Genomic DNA, 15,100 nt, shown 5'->3' on the forward strand with positions numbered 1-15,100 from the left:
AATAAGAACAAATATTTTTCCTCCTTATGCATTTCCCTCCTAGCATAGGTAATTATCCAGCTGACCTTTAAATTTTGCCAAACTGTCAACCCCTACCACCTATGTAGATAACTTATTCCAGTAATTTATAACTCGCTGGCTAAAATACAACATCCTGTAATCCAGTCTAAACATCTCCATCCCCCCCAAACTTGAAATTATGGCCCCTAGTTCTAGAATCCTTTATAACCATGAAAATTTCATCCTCATTCATTTTACTTATGCCTCTCAGAGCCTTAAACACCTCAATCAAGTGCCGATTTCACCAGACTAGTTACCCGTTTTTGAACCCTTTCGAGAAGCAGAATATCTTTCTTTAGGTGTGGTCTCCATACTTGAACACAGTATTCCAAGTGTGGTCTAACAATAGCCTTATATAATGGGATTATGACATCCTTATATCTACTAGCAATTGTTCGATAAATCATCAATAGGATACCATGTGCTTTCCTGCAACCTGTCTACAATGCTCGGAGAACTTCATATCTGACCATATCTTAATACCCAAGTCCCTTTCCTCCGCTACCAGCTTTAGTTCAACTCCACCAAGTGCATAAGTTATTTTGGGGTTACTGTTCCCCAGGTGCAATACCTTACACTTTGCTGGATTAAAGCATAGCTGCCAATTTTCTGACCATCCCTTTAGACCTATCTAGGTCTAAAGAAGCTCTGCTTGGCAGTGATCATTAACTACTCTACCAACCTTTACATCATCTGCAAATTTAGACATCATACCCTCTATCCCTTCATCGATGTCATTTATGAAAATCAAAAACAACAGTTGTCCTAATACTGATCCTTGAGGAATCCCACTTCTTACATCAACCCAATCTGAGGAATAACCATTTATCACAATCCCCTGCCTCCTGCCCTGAAGCCATCCAGCTATCCATCTAAGGATTTTCCCTATGATTCCAACCTGTTCCAACTTATAAAGTAACTGCTCATGTGGGACTGAGTCAAATGCTTTGCTGAAATCCAAACAAACAATGTCGAAAAATTATTCCCTAATTCCAGCTCTTGAGTGACCCTGTCAAAATAGCTAATCACATTAGTTAAACATGATTTTCCCTTCACAAAACCATCCTGAGTATCCCTCAGAATTCCATTTCTATCTAAATGATCTCAAATTCTACATTTGATCGTTATCTCCATGATTTTCCCTACTACTGAAGTTAGACTAACCGGCCGGTAATTTCCCACTTCACTCTTAGAACCACCCATATGTACTGGAGACACATTGACATTTTTCCAATCCAACGGAATCACTCCCAAGTCCAGTGATACTCTCATAATTAGCCTCAATGGTTCTATGCACTCACTTGCCGTCTCCCTCAAGATTATAGGGTATATGCCATCAACCCCAGGAGCCTTACTAGCCTTTATGCTTGAAAGTTTTTTCATTAAATAAACATGTGACATTTCAACATCGTTAATTACATTTTTTCAACTTCACTCCCATAATATCTCTTTGACACAAAGGGTTTTACTTTTGTAAATATCGATGCATAGTGACTGTTGAGTTCATCTGCAACTTCAGCTGGGATATCTAATACTATCACACATCCGTTGTATAAGGATCCGATCTGATATTTTGATATAAACAGCCAATGCTAAACACTCCAAAAGATTATTACAAATGACAACCTTTGCAGGAATATCAGTAACTGTATCTTACACACCAGTAGTGTAGCTACCCTTTTTCGGGCCCAGAGGCAGAGAACATGTTCGGGCCCCTACTTAATGAAAATTGCAAAAACAGGAGACAGCCAAAGATGCCGGGCCCCCTAAAGGACCCGGGTCCAGAGGCAATTGCCTTGCCTGCCTACATGGTAGCTACGCCACTGCTCCACACAATATACATTAAATACCTCAAAAGGTGTCATTACGGAATGGGACCTTCTAAATGTGCCTGAGGAGGAAATTCAAATTGAGCTTCAGGAACAAGGAGATCATCAGTGTTAAAGAATTACAATTAAAAAAGAAGGGATTATCACCCCCACCAAGAATCCGATAATCACTTTTAACACACTAAAGCCACCCAGATTAGTAAAAGCAGAATACCTATACTGCAACATAAGACCATATATCCAGAATCCTCTCCTCTGTTTCAGCTATCAGAAGTTTGGTCACTTGCAGGCTGTATGTAGAGAAAGTTGAAAAAAATGTAATTAACGATGTTGAAATTTCACATGTTTATTTAATGTGTTTATTTAATGATAATTAATGTGTGCAAATTGTGGTTCTCAAGAACATGCCAGTTCTATTTGTACAGCTGGAACCATAACGGATGGAACAACGTGAGGGGGAGTTGCAATATTAGTTAACAGACATATACCTTCCCAAACAATGTCATTGAACACTCTATTAGAAGCAGCCGCAGCCTGTCTGGCAATAGGCTTCAATATTACCATAGCCTCAATATATCTACCCCTTAATCAAGAATTCCGATTGAAAGATTTCGAAGAGCTGATCGCTCAACTACCACCTCTGCTCTGCATTTTAGGTGACCTAAATGGACATCAGCCACTATGAGGTAATTTCAAAATAGACCAAAAGGAAAAGCAAATTTAAAAAGTAATAGTTGAGAACAACCTAATGATTTTGAATGACAGCACACACACATATTTCCACCTTCCATCAAAAAGCAGTTCTGTAATAGACTTATCAATCTGACCCCAACACTGTTCCCGATGACAAAATGGAGCGTGGATGAGACTCCATTGAGCAGCAACCACTACCCCATAATTTTGAAAATCATGAAGAAAATGCCATGCCAAGCCAGTAGACACCTGAGGTGGAAAATATATGACGTAGATTAGGAAACATTCAGGACACTAGCCAAGTTAGACCGCAACATTATTAAACAAGGATCGATACAAGTATCAGTGGCTTCTTCGAGCTGCGAAAAAGACAATACCTAAAACATCTTCTAACATTAGAATATATCCAAAAACCATGGTGGAACAAAGAGTGCAAGGAAGCTAAAAAAGAGAGAAATAGAGCCTGGAACCTCTTTTGCAAAAATCCAACAACAGACAATCAGATACAAATCAAGAGAGCCAGAGCTAAGATCAGAAAAGTGAAAAAAATCAGCAAAAAAGTGACTGATGAAATTCTCATCCACTATAACCATTTCCACACCAACTACACTTATCTGTAAAATGATTAGAAAAATGACAAACAATTCTCAAATAAACCCCCTCTCCATTGCTAAATTGGAAAGGACAGTTGGTTACAAATACCTTAGATATTGTCAATGTGCTTGGTGAAAATTTTGCCAATACATCTGCTAATTGTGCATACTCGACCGCTTTCAAAACGTACAAGAATGAGGCCGAAAAAATAAAGCTAAGCTTTTCCGGCAATCAGCGCGAACAATACAACTTGCCACTCGCAGTAGCAGAACTAAAACAAACTCTGCTAGAGGCGAAAGTAAGTCCTGATGGAATACATTATGCAATGATACAACAATTAGATGAACAATCCTAATTAGCCCTGTTAGATCTATTCAACAAGATATACCTTGAAAATTCTTTTCCAGACAAATGGCACCATGCAATAGTACTAGCTTTCCCAAAACAGGGAAAAGACCTAACAGACCCACAGAACTATCATCCCATAGCTTTGACTAGCTGCTTAGGCAAGATCTCAGAGAAAATGGTCAACAATTGACTAACGTGGTATCTAGAAAATAATGATCTTCTCAACCCAGCACAATATGGCTTTTGGAAAAGTCGCTGTACCTTAGATGTACTTATACAACTGTAAAATCAAGTAAGAAATGCCTTTCTCAGGAAACAACATCAAGTCATGGTTAATTTTTATATCGAAAGCCACATGGCATATGATACCACATGGCACTATGGTATACATAGAAGGTTACATCAACTTGGCCTTAGAGGACATCTACCCCTCTACATATAAAATTTCCTTAAGAATCGGACCTTCCAAGTTCGAATGAACAATACACTTTCCAAAACATACTATCAGGAAGAAGAGGCCCCTCAAGGATCTGTAATAAGTGCCACACTTTTTGCAATCCACTTCAGCACAATAATAGAACAAATCCCAAACAACATTATGAGACCTTCCTTGGACTCAGGGGAAGTATCCATGGACTGGAGATGTGCAAATGTGACCCCAATTCACAAAGGAGGATCAACACCTGACACAAGTAATTATAGACCTGTGAGTTTAACTTCTGTTCCCAGAAAATTAATGGAGGCACTGGTTAAAGAAGCACTGCAGGATCATCTAGACAAGACTTCAGTTATAGCTCAGACACAGCATGGTTTTGTTAAGAGGAAGTCTTGCCTGACCAATTTGATTGGATACTATGATGCAGTCACAAAAGAACTGGATGCAAAGAATAATTTTGATATCATATATTTGGATCTTAGAAAGGCTTTTGATACTGTTGCACATGGAAGACTGCTGCACAAATTGGAGCAGTGTGGCATTGGAAGCAAATTGCTGCTATGGATAAAGGGATAGTTGAGTGGGAGAAGACAGAGTGTGGTAATCAATGGACACTGCTCTTTATGGACTAATGTTATTAGTGGAGTCCCTCAGGGTTCAGTGTTTGGTCCATTGTTGTTTTCTGTATTTATTAATGATATTGATGATGGCATATCAAGCTTAATGTCCAAGTTTGCAGACGATACGAAGGTTGGCAGGGTTGTCAAGGACACTACTGACACTATGCTACTGCAACAGGATCTGGAAAGGTTGAGCAGATGGGCTGAGAGGTGGCAAATGAAGTTTAACATTGACAAATGTAAAGTACTACATATGGGAAACAGCAACCCCAGAGCGACATATCAACTCTGTGGTACTACACTGACAGTAGTAGAGAATGAAAGGGACCTGGGGGTGGTTGTGCAGGCAGATATGAAGTTTTCTGAGCAGTGCAGATGGGCTGCAAGAGTAGCTCATGGTGTATTGTCGATGACATATAGGAATTTTTCTAGCAGGGATAAGGAGGTGATTATTCCCTTGTATAAGGCAATGGTCAGGCCACACTTTGAGTACTGTATACAGGTCTGGAGGCCTCATTTCAAGAAGGATGTAGAGATGCTGGAACGAGTACAGAGAAGGGCAACAAGATTGGTGAATGGAACAAAGGGGTGCTCTTACGAAGAAAGGCTCAAGTTTTGCAAATTACAGTGTCTGGAGACTAGGCACCAGCGAGGTGATCTGATAGAGGTGTATAAAGCCTTGAATGGTTTGAGCATGTTCAATGCTGATGGGATTCTTCCTCTTGCTCAGAATAATCACCTGAGAGGGCGTAAATTCAAATTGAGGAAAGACAAATGTAGGATAGACGTGAGGAAATTTGCCTTTAGCCAGCGGGTGGTTGGTTGGTGGAACAGACTTCCATCCCTTGTCGTGGAAGTTGATAGCTTAAATAAGTTTAAGGCTCAGCTGGACAGGTATTTAGAACGAACAGAGGGGTGAAGTGGAAGTGGTTATTTTTTTATTTATTTATTTTATTTATTTTTTTTTTGGTTGATGCTGCATATGCTTGCTTTCTTGCATCAAATGCCTCTACTAATGCTAATGCTAACATCTTTACAACTATTTATGCTGATTATTTCAGCATTTCTTATCAAGCACAGCATATGAGGACAATAGAATGACAATTACAAGTAGCCATAAACAGAGTCATAAAATGGACAGAAAGAAATGTGTATATATACATTTCTGCAGAAAAAGGAATCTCCATCCCCACCCTGAACTCAGGCTGAAAGAACAGATCATCCCAGTTAAAAATAGTGTCCGTTTCTCAGGACTTGACAAAAAATTGAACTTTTCTGGGCATATCAGTTACATAAGAGTCCACTGTCTGAAGAAAATGAATATCTTAAAGGTCCTATCCGCTATATCCTGGGAGCAGACAGGACACTCCTACTATGTTTACATCGCCCACTCATTCGGTCTAAACTAGACAATGGTGCCCCAGTCTATGACTCAGCAAGATCTAGTACCCTGAGATGGCTCGACCCGGTACATCACTGTGCACTCCATTTAGCCCTTGGAGCTTTCCGTACCTCGCCTGTACAGAGCCTGTACGTTGAGGCCCAAGAAAATCGGAAGTCCTTTGCAAATCAGAAGACAAAATCAATTACTTTCTTATGCAGCTAAAATAAAATCCTTACCGGGTCAACACCTACAGAAAACCCTTTTTACATCTGAATGGGAACAACATTATCAACAACAACAAAGAATCAATAAACCTGTGAGTGTAAGATTAAAAAACCTTCTTCTCAGTAGAGAGCTTAATCTGGATAATATAATGCCACTGATAAAGCAGTCTACACCACCATAGATAATCAGACAGCCTTCATGCGACTTCTCCTTCCACTTTTGGAGCAAACAAATCCTCTCTCGTATAAACTATCAACAGCTGCATGCTGCTTATAAGGCACAATTTTCAGATCATTGCTTTCTATATACAGATGGATTCAAAATTGGATCTCATATGGGAGCGGCAGTTTACTTTTCTGACATCGCATTGGCCCAAAAACTCTCAAAAGACTAGCATTTATACTGCAGAACTGCAAGCCATTATGTTAGCACTAAACCAAATCAACCATTCAAGTTCCCACAACAGCATCATTTTCACTGACTCCCTTAGTTCCATGATGGGAATATAAAATATCAATTCTAACAAACATCCACTACAACAGCAAATTTAATACCAGTATCAAAACTCCTTGAACAATGTTGTAACGTTAAATTTTGCTGGATCCCAAGTCATGTTGGAATACATGGTAACGAGAAAGAACACAGAGCAGATAAAAAAGTCAAAATTTCTGCATCAGAATATATCCCTTTCTCAGAATACAAACAAGTTATTCAACACAGTGGGATACATCACTGGCAACAGCAATGGCAAGTACTAACCAATAACAAATTGCATCAGATTAAAAGTTTACTCCAACCATGGAAATCCAGCATACAGCAAAACAGACATGATGAAGTGATACTTGCAAAGTTAAGAATAGGACACACGTATTTCAGCCACTCTCATCTTTTGTGAGGAGAGGATCCCCCTCTATGCCCTATCTGTCACACACAACAAACAGTAGATCATATACTGATTACTTGTCCATCTTTTTCAGATGAGTGCCAAAACTGCTTCAAAAAGTTAATCAAATATCACTTCCTCATTCTCAAAACTATACTGGATGATAGGAAAAATATAACAGATCTTTTTCAGTTCCTCAAGAAAATAAATTACCACAATCAAATATGAAACCAAATATTATCTGTAAGGCAAGCTATAGTCATTCCATGACCCTTGGAAACCATTAACAGCAAAATACAAATAAGAACAAAACTGTTGTATAAAACCTTTCAGGCACATCTTAGCCGCAGTAGCTCTTGCGCCAAGAATTCTTAAATCAATCAATCAATCTGGTTCATGGGTGATGATGAGGTCTAGAGTATTCTTTTCCCTGACATGTTGATACAAATAGCAATCATCTAGTTGATTTAAAAATTTTGTTCCCCACGTGGAATTTCCTTCAAATTTGTTCCAATTAATTAGAGGCAAATTAAAATTACCCATAATAAGACATTTATGCTTACTTGCCCATTCCATTTGCATATAGAGGCTTTCATCATAATCTTCACAATCGCTTGGCCTGTAGATTACTCCTACTCTCATTATACCTTTGCTTCCAACTATCTCACACCATACAGATTCTATACTAGCATGCAAAATGTCTGAATCCAGGAAAGCTTTCATCGTGCTCGGGCTGCTTTTGATAAGAAGCATGACCCCATTTGCCCTGTCCTTTCTAAATATATTATACATACTGTACTGTACTGAAACTCATCATCCCCTATCTCCAGGTGGCACCATGTTTCCGTAAGCCCTATTATGTCAGCATTACTTGTCCTAACTAGCATTTCAAATTCACTCATTTTATTTTAAGGATAAATAGTTCACCTGCATGGACCCTTCTGTACAAAGATAATTGCTTACTCTCTTTAAGCAAACTACAGCTGCAGAAATCACAACACAAACTGAAGTGAGCATACATTCTTCAACAGACAGTAGAGATGATACCTTTTTTGATTTCGGGTTAGACATAAATCACCATGTAGGAAAAAAAATTAACATCAAATGTCAAGTGCAGTACTGGAAGTATCAAAAGTTCAGTACTGGAAGTACTGCACTTTCTAAATGACCCGGACATTGATATAAACTGTTTAAGAAATATCCAGCTGTGAAGAAACTATTTCTTCAATTTAATACACCACTTCCTTCCTTCTGTGCCAGTAGAAAGACTTCTCTTCTGCCTCTATTATTAATGTTCCCATAGACTTTCTGATGGCTTCTTTGAAGAAAAGGTAGTATTGAAAGCTAATTGAAAACAAATAAATTCCATATTTGTGACTAATTTTTGTTATTCACAAGTAATTTTTTATTGAGAAATTATTTTTTTATTTGTGAATATTTTTTAATTCCCCAATAATTTTTTTTATTCATTATTCAGTAAATAAAAATGTATTCTAATAGACAATAAAAGAATAACTTTTTATTTTGTATTATTTATCGATTAAATTATTTATTTTTTATTCATGAATAAAAGTAGTTGTTTTTATTCATTATTCATCATTCTGAAGGAAATTTGCCCAACACTGAATGACAAAAGGAATCACTCTGCTTCACGAGAATACATGAAGCAGGGTGATTATCACTAAATCATATTCAGCCTTGCTTGAAAAGACACAAAATTTTAAAAACATAAACAAATATGTTTTAATTGAAGAATCCTCGTACCTTTCTTTAAAATTAGTCCTTTTTTTTTTTTTTTTTTCCCCAATCACTAATAGGCTATTGAATACAATGTATTTATAAATATAATGAAAAACATTTATTGTGCAGGCATAACTGAATAAAAGTTTAAATTTCATTTCCAGGAACTCCATTCTTCAACAATTATGAATTTAAAATACAAAAATGGAATTGCTACTCTCATTATTGAAGAAGTCTACCCAGAAGATGAAGGAGAGTATACATGTAAAGCTATCAATAACAAGGGTACAGCTAATACCACATGCAAACTATCTGTAATAAGTAAGTCATTGTATTATTTCAGTCATCTTAGAGAGCAATTTTAAAGGTGAAACTTTTTTTTGAAAAATGTCGCTTATAGTTATTCAGTACACACTAGCATGTCCAGAAGAGATATATATACAATTGTTATTACAGTGTTCACAAATATCACAGTACATTCATGACATAATAAACATTGTTCTGTATGAGAATGAACTGATTTATCAGGATGCAGTTGAGACATACTAAGTGGCCACTTTATTAGGTACACCTGCCGCCCCTTTTTCTTTAATGAAATGAAGTGTACTCATAATGACATCACTGAGTCATGCCTTATGATATAAAAGAGATAGGAAAAGTTGCTATGTGTGGGCAATTCTGTGAGAAAATGGGCAGAGCAAAAATATTTCATACTTTGAATGTGGCATAGTAACGAGTTCCAGTTGCACTGGTATGAGTATTGTAGAAACTGCAATCCTACCAGGATTTCCACCTATGACTGTCTTGGGTGTATCAAAATCATCCAGTACCCAAATGATATCCAACCATAGAAATGGTTGGAAACAGCACGTTGATGCAAAAGACGGAGGTTGATTAGACTTGTGCAAGATAACAGAAAGGCTACACTCAGTCAAAGCTGGTATAACAGTGGCAACTCATTCAGATCTCCTCACAGGTGCCTGGTTTTCAGATGCTGCAATTTGAAGAACTGAAGCCTTTCTTGGTGAGACCACCCTTTCATTCCCTTCATCAATCTCGTTGTCCTCTCTGCACCTGTTCCAGCAGCATTGCACTGGCCAAAACTGTCTTCCTTAAGACAGTTTTGGCTTCATAGTTAAACCATATGTCAGACCTAGCATTAGCATAGGCATATAATGCAAGACAGCAAGCTTATGCAGCATCAGCCAAAAAAAAAAAAAAAAACCACTCCCATTTCACCCCTCCATTCATTCGAAATACCTGTCCAGCTGAGCCTTAAATTTATTTCAGCTATCAACTTCCACAACAAGGGATGGAAGTCTGTTCCACCAACCAACTACCCGCTGGCTAAAGGCAAATTTCCGCACATCTATCCTACATCTGTCTTTCCTCAATTTGAATTTATGCCCTCTCACGTGATTATTCTGAGCAAGAGGAAGAATCCCATCGGCATTGAGCATGCTCAAACCATTCAATGCTTTATACACCTCTATCAGATTATCTCGCCAGTGTCTAGTTTCCAGACACTGTAATTTGCAAAAGTTAAGTCTTTCTTCATAAGAGCAACCCTTTGTTCCATTCACTAATCTTGTTGCCCTTCTCTGTACTTGTTCCAGCAGCTGTACATTTTTCTTGAAATGAGGCCTCCAGACCTGTATACAGTACTCGAGGTGTGGCCTGACCATTTCCTTATACAATCACCTCCTTATCCCTATTAGAAAAATTCCTGTATATCATTGACAAGACACCATGAGCTACTCTTATAGCCCATCTGCCCTTCTCAGGAAACTGCATATCTGCCTGCACAATTACCCCCAGTTTCTTTTCATTCTCTACCACTGTCAGTGTAGTACCACAGAGTTGATATGTTGCTCTGGGGTTACTGTTTCCCATATATAGTACTTTGCATTTGTCAATGTTAAACTTCATTTGCCACCTCTCAGCCCAACCTTTCCAGATCCTGTTGCAGCAGTATAGCGCCAGTAGTGTCCTTAACAAACCTGCCAACCTTTGTATCGTCTGCAAACTTGGACATTAAGCTTGATATACCATCATCAATATCATTTATAAATACAGAAAACAACAATGGACCTAACACTGAACCCTGAGGGACTCCACTAATAACATTAGTCCACGATGAGCAGTGTCCATTGATTACTACTCTCTGTCTTCTCTCCCCCCCCCCAACCATCCCTTTATCCATAGCAGCAATTTGCCTCCAATGCCACACTGCTCCAACAGCAGACATCCATGTGCAAGAGTCCAAAGAAGCTCTCATAATTATGGCTAAAAGTTTGCTTACTTCCTCTGCTGCCTCCTTTAATATAACTGGATAGATCCCATCCACCCCGGATGCCTTTTTTATGATTATCCTCAACAATTTCTCCTCCACTTTCCTCTCAGTTATTACAAAATCATCTAGCTCACTGCCAGAGTTTATCTCATCTCTGGCATTCCCCTTCCTGAATAACTCCTCATGTATGAATGTAGATGCAAAATACTCGTTTAGTTTATTAGCCACCTGAGCAGGATCGTCAACTGTTGAACCATCAATATCCAGTGGACCAATCTGATTCATCCCTTTCTTTCTAGAGTTTACATAGGTAAAGTACTCTTTTCTGTTTTTCTTTGCATCCTTTGCCAAGGATTTTTCATAATCTGCCTTTGCCTGCCTAATCTCCTTTGTGACTTGGTTACACACCAGCTTATATCTATCATAGGGCTTTCATGTCACCCATTAATTTATATGTATCCCATGCATTTTTCTTCTCTGCCATATGTCTTATTAGTTCATCTGACGTCCATTTAGGCCTAAACCTTGAACAATATTTCTTAGTTGGTATGTAAAGCCCAATAGCTTCCAAGATAAGTTCTTTGAATGCTTCTCATTTTGAATTTGCTATTGGTAACATCATCATTTGGTCCCACCATATAGAATATAAATACTGTCTCAGACCATTGTAGTCGCCTTTACGAAAGCAAAAACCCTTCCCTTTATCCCTGATGGTAGTTACCTCTTTGATTAAATCCCACTTCAACACACTGGGATCACTGCCACCTAGTGGTTCCTTTATCTGCAGATTCTTAATGCATGAAGAATCACTACTGATAATCAGATCAAGAGTATTACTCCCTCTAGTTGCCTCCCAAACATGCTGATGTAGAAAACAATCATCCAATAAATCCCCAAAAGCCTTGCTAATGTGTGAGTGACCAACCCACAAATTCCAGTCAATCTCTGGGAAATTAAAATCCCCCATTATAAGACTCTGATTTACTGGCCCACTCTATTTCCCTGTACAGTTTCTTATTATACTCATCAGAGTCATTAAGCCTATAACACACTCCTACTCTCAATTTTGATCTCCCTGTGCTTATGTCACACCAAACTGACTCGACACTGCACTGTCCAGCGATGTCGACTGGATTCACTTCCTTGGATTTTATGTGTTTCTTAACTAATAGCATATCCCTTCCTATCCTGTCTATCCTTTCTGTACACCTTGTACTCCCCAAATTTCAGTTCTGCATTCCTTATATCTGTGACACCACATCTCTGATATCCCAACATCTGCCTTTGATGTTTTGAGCAGTACCTCAAATTCATCAAATTTATTTACCAAACTCCTAGCATTGGTGTGCACCCAAGTATACATGCACCTGTTCCTATTCTTACCTACCCTAACACAACCCATGTGTTTACTTGTACCGCAATGACTCCCAGCAGTCTCTGAAATACCCTGCATCTTGTTTTCCAGGCTGCTACTCATTCCAATAGAAGCAGTGCAAGAATCACTTTCACCTCTGCCAGTGGCTACTGTTAATCTATTAGTCCTTGTATCTCCCCAAGCTAGCAGTTTTCCAACCCACCTAACACTGCCTCAATAGCATCAGCAAATATTCTTGCACACTTTTCTATTTAAGTGTATCCCATCCCTGTAGAAACAGTCTCTCCTGTTAACAAATACAGACCAGGCTGAAAAATATTCTACCCCTTAAGCCTTGCACAATCTTTCCAGGGCCGAATTGATCAACAAGGCTCTCATCATATACTCCCTCCTGTCGTGTCTGGGCAGAATTGCAGATACTTTCAAATTCAACCCTAATTCACGGCTTTTTTTCAGCAGTGACCTGTACTTGTTAAGTAATTCTGCCGGTCTCCTACTATTAATATCATTAATGCCAACGTGTACAACTATATCACCCTTATTTGTGCCATTAAAAGATGATATCCGCTCTACAACATTATCAACCTTTACCCTTGGCAGACATACCCTGGTATCGGTCCACCTATCCTTTTTACATACCATGTTCCCCATTTCCCTGACAATAGAGTCACCAACAACTACTAGTTCCTTTGGGACCAGTGCATTCTGCCTTGGGAGTTTCTGCTGTGTTGCATGCTGACCAAGTGCAAGCTCTGGCATTGATGTGGGCAGCTGAGAGCTTGATGGGCCCCTCAATTTAGATCCTTCGAGGGCAACCACCCTGTCCTTCAAGCTCTCATATAGGCCCATAACAACCATGCAGGCCCATGCAATCCTACCAGGATTTCCACCTATGACTGTCTTGGGTGTATCAAAATCATCCAGTACCCAAATAATATCCAACCATTTTTATGGTTAGAAACAGCACGTTGATGCAAGAGACGGAGGTTGATTAGACTTGTGCAAGGTAACAGAAAGGCTACACTCAGTCAAACCTGGTACAACAGTGGTAACTCATTCAGATCTCCTCACAGGTGCCTGGTTTTCAGATGCTGCAATTTGAAGGACTGAAGCTTTTCTTGGTGAGACCACCCTTTCATTTCCTTTATCAATCTCATTGTCCTCTCTGCACCTGTTCCAGCAGCATTGCACTGGCCAAAACTGTCTTCCTGAAGACAGTTTTGGCTTCATAGTTAAACCATATGTCAGACCTGTGTGATATTCTCATTGTCTTGGAGACTCCTTATATATCTATCTTTTCCAACTGGTTAGCCAATCCCCTGGTGGTATCCTCTATGAATTTACCTTTCAAATTGTCCCTGTTATAAATTCTTATGTGTTCTGAGATCCTTCCAGCTTAATGTAATTCATAGAATATATCAATTTCTTAGTGATAAATTTATTTCTCTTAGAGATAGATTCTTCCTCCACTGGCAGAATGAAATAAAAAAAATTATTGGTTGGTGGTCATAGGTAAAGACATTCAGCATGACCTGCAGATACAAATGAAGAAAAAATCATATCCAAGGTTTGATTATCCCTGGTGAGGACAGAGATCTTTTGAGGCTAAGCTTATTCAGAGTGTTGGTGAGTTCCACAAGGGGTACGTTAGTTATCGATGTTGTCATATCAATTCTTTCACCTTCTTTATACAGCAGAAGGAGGTAACTAGGCTTTTTTATTGTTGGAACGTGCCAGAACAGCATTACAGAAGTTAAAAAGAAATATGAATAAAAAATCATATATTAAAAACAAAACTATTTTTAAAAAAATTATTAATTATTACTAAATAACAGTAGTAAAATTATTAATTATATTAATACTGTTGGCACATTGTGTGTCAGCGGATGATGCACAGCTTGAAAATAAATTGCAATAAGAAAAATGATATATGCTTTTAGTTACTTTGGAAATCTTTATAAAAATATTTTGAATAATAAATAAATAACATCTATTAAATTAGTTTTATCCAATTTACTATACTTTTGTTAATTTGATATGTCAAATTAGTGATTATTATGCTATTATTTAAAAGCATCGCTGTCGAATGAGAACGTATACTGTGTTCTCATTCCACAGTAATGATATTATTGAAGTATCAAGTAAAGGAAAAGATGTCTATTAAACACACTGCATAAAAGAACCAGGAGTGCAACAAGTGACAAGCAGCCAAAATGATAAAATTGTTTTTTTCTTGAGATCTCAGAACAAAAAAAAAAAAAAAAAAAGCTTTCAAAACTAACTGTTTAAGACTGTAAAAAATCCCAAATTCAAAAATTTGGTGTATTTTGCACCATGATTCTCAAAAATGTTTAAAAAATGTGACATTTTATAAATTTTTAGAAAATTCTCACTGCTTGTTTATGTGCCTTAACTTAAGTTTGGTTTGGTTTGGATTTTATTGGCGCATTAGCAACTAAACTTGACTTAAGTATGATGCATACTGCATCAAACATTTCAGACTGGCTCATCCATGTGTTTTGTATCTTCCATGTCTGATTGTAAAATGGTAGTACTCCCCATCCCTCATTTGTTTACTCTCAAATTTTCAATAATTTCATATTGGGTATCTTGTTGGACA

At 38.1% G+C, this 15,100-nt stretch overlaps 1 protein-coding gene across 2 annotated transcripts in view; it reads left to right on the plus strand.

Annotated features, from left to right (window-relative positions):
* LOC150079033 (twitchin-like) overlaps window positions 1-15,100 on the plus strand; it is a 2,795,346-nt gene that overhangs the window by 2,733,371 nt on the left and 46,875 nt on the right. For both annotated transcript variants that reach the window (XM_090382361.1, XM_090382360.1), the window contains one exon: window positions 8,977-9,133. In XM_090382361.1, coding sequence (XP_090238487.1) covers window positions 8,977-9,133 — 157 coding nt within the window. The remainder of the gene's footprint in view (window positions 1-8,976; window positions 9,134-15,100) is intronic.

Source organism: Mastigoproctus giganteus, chromosome 10, assembly GCF_048544385.1.
Source record: "Mastigoproctus giganteus isolate SK-2022 chromosome 10, ASM4854438v1, whole genome shotgun sequence".
NCBI classification, from domain to species: Eukaryota; Metazoa; Arthropoda; class Arachnida; order Uropygi; family Thelyphonidae; genus Mastigoproctus; species Mastigoproctus giganteus.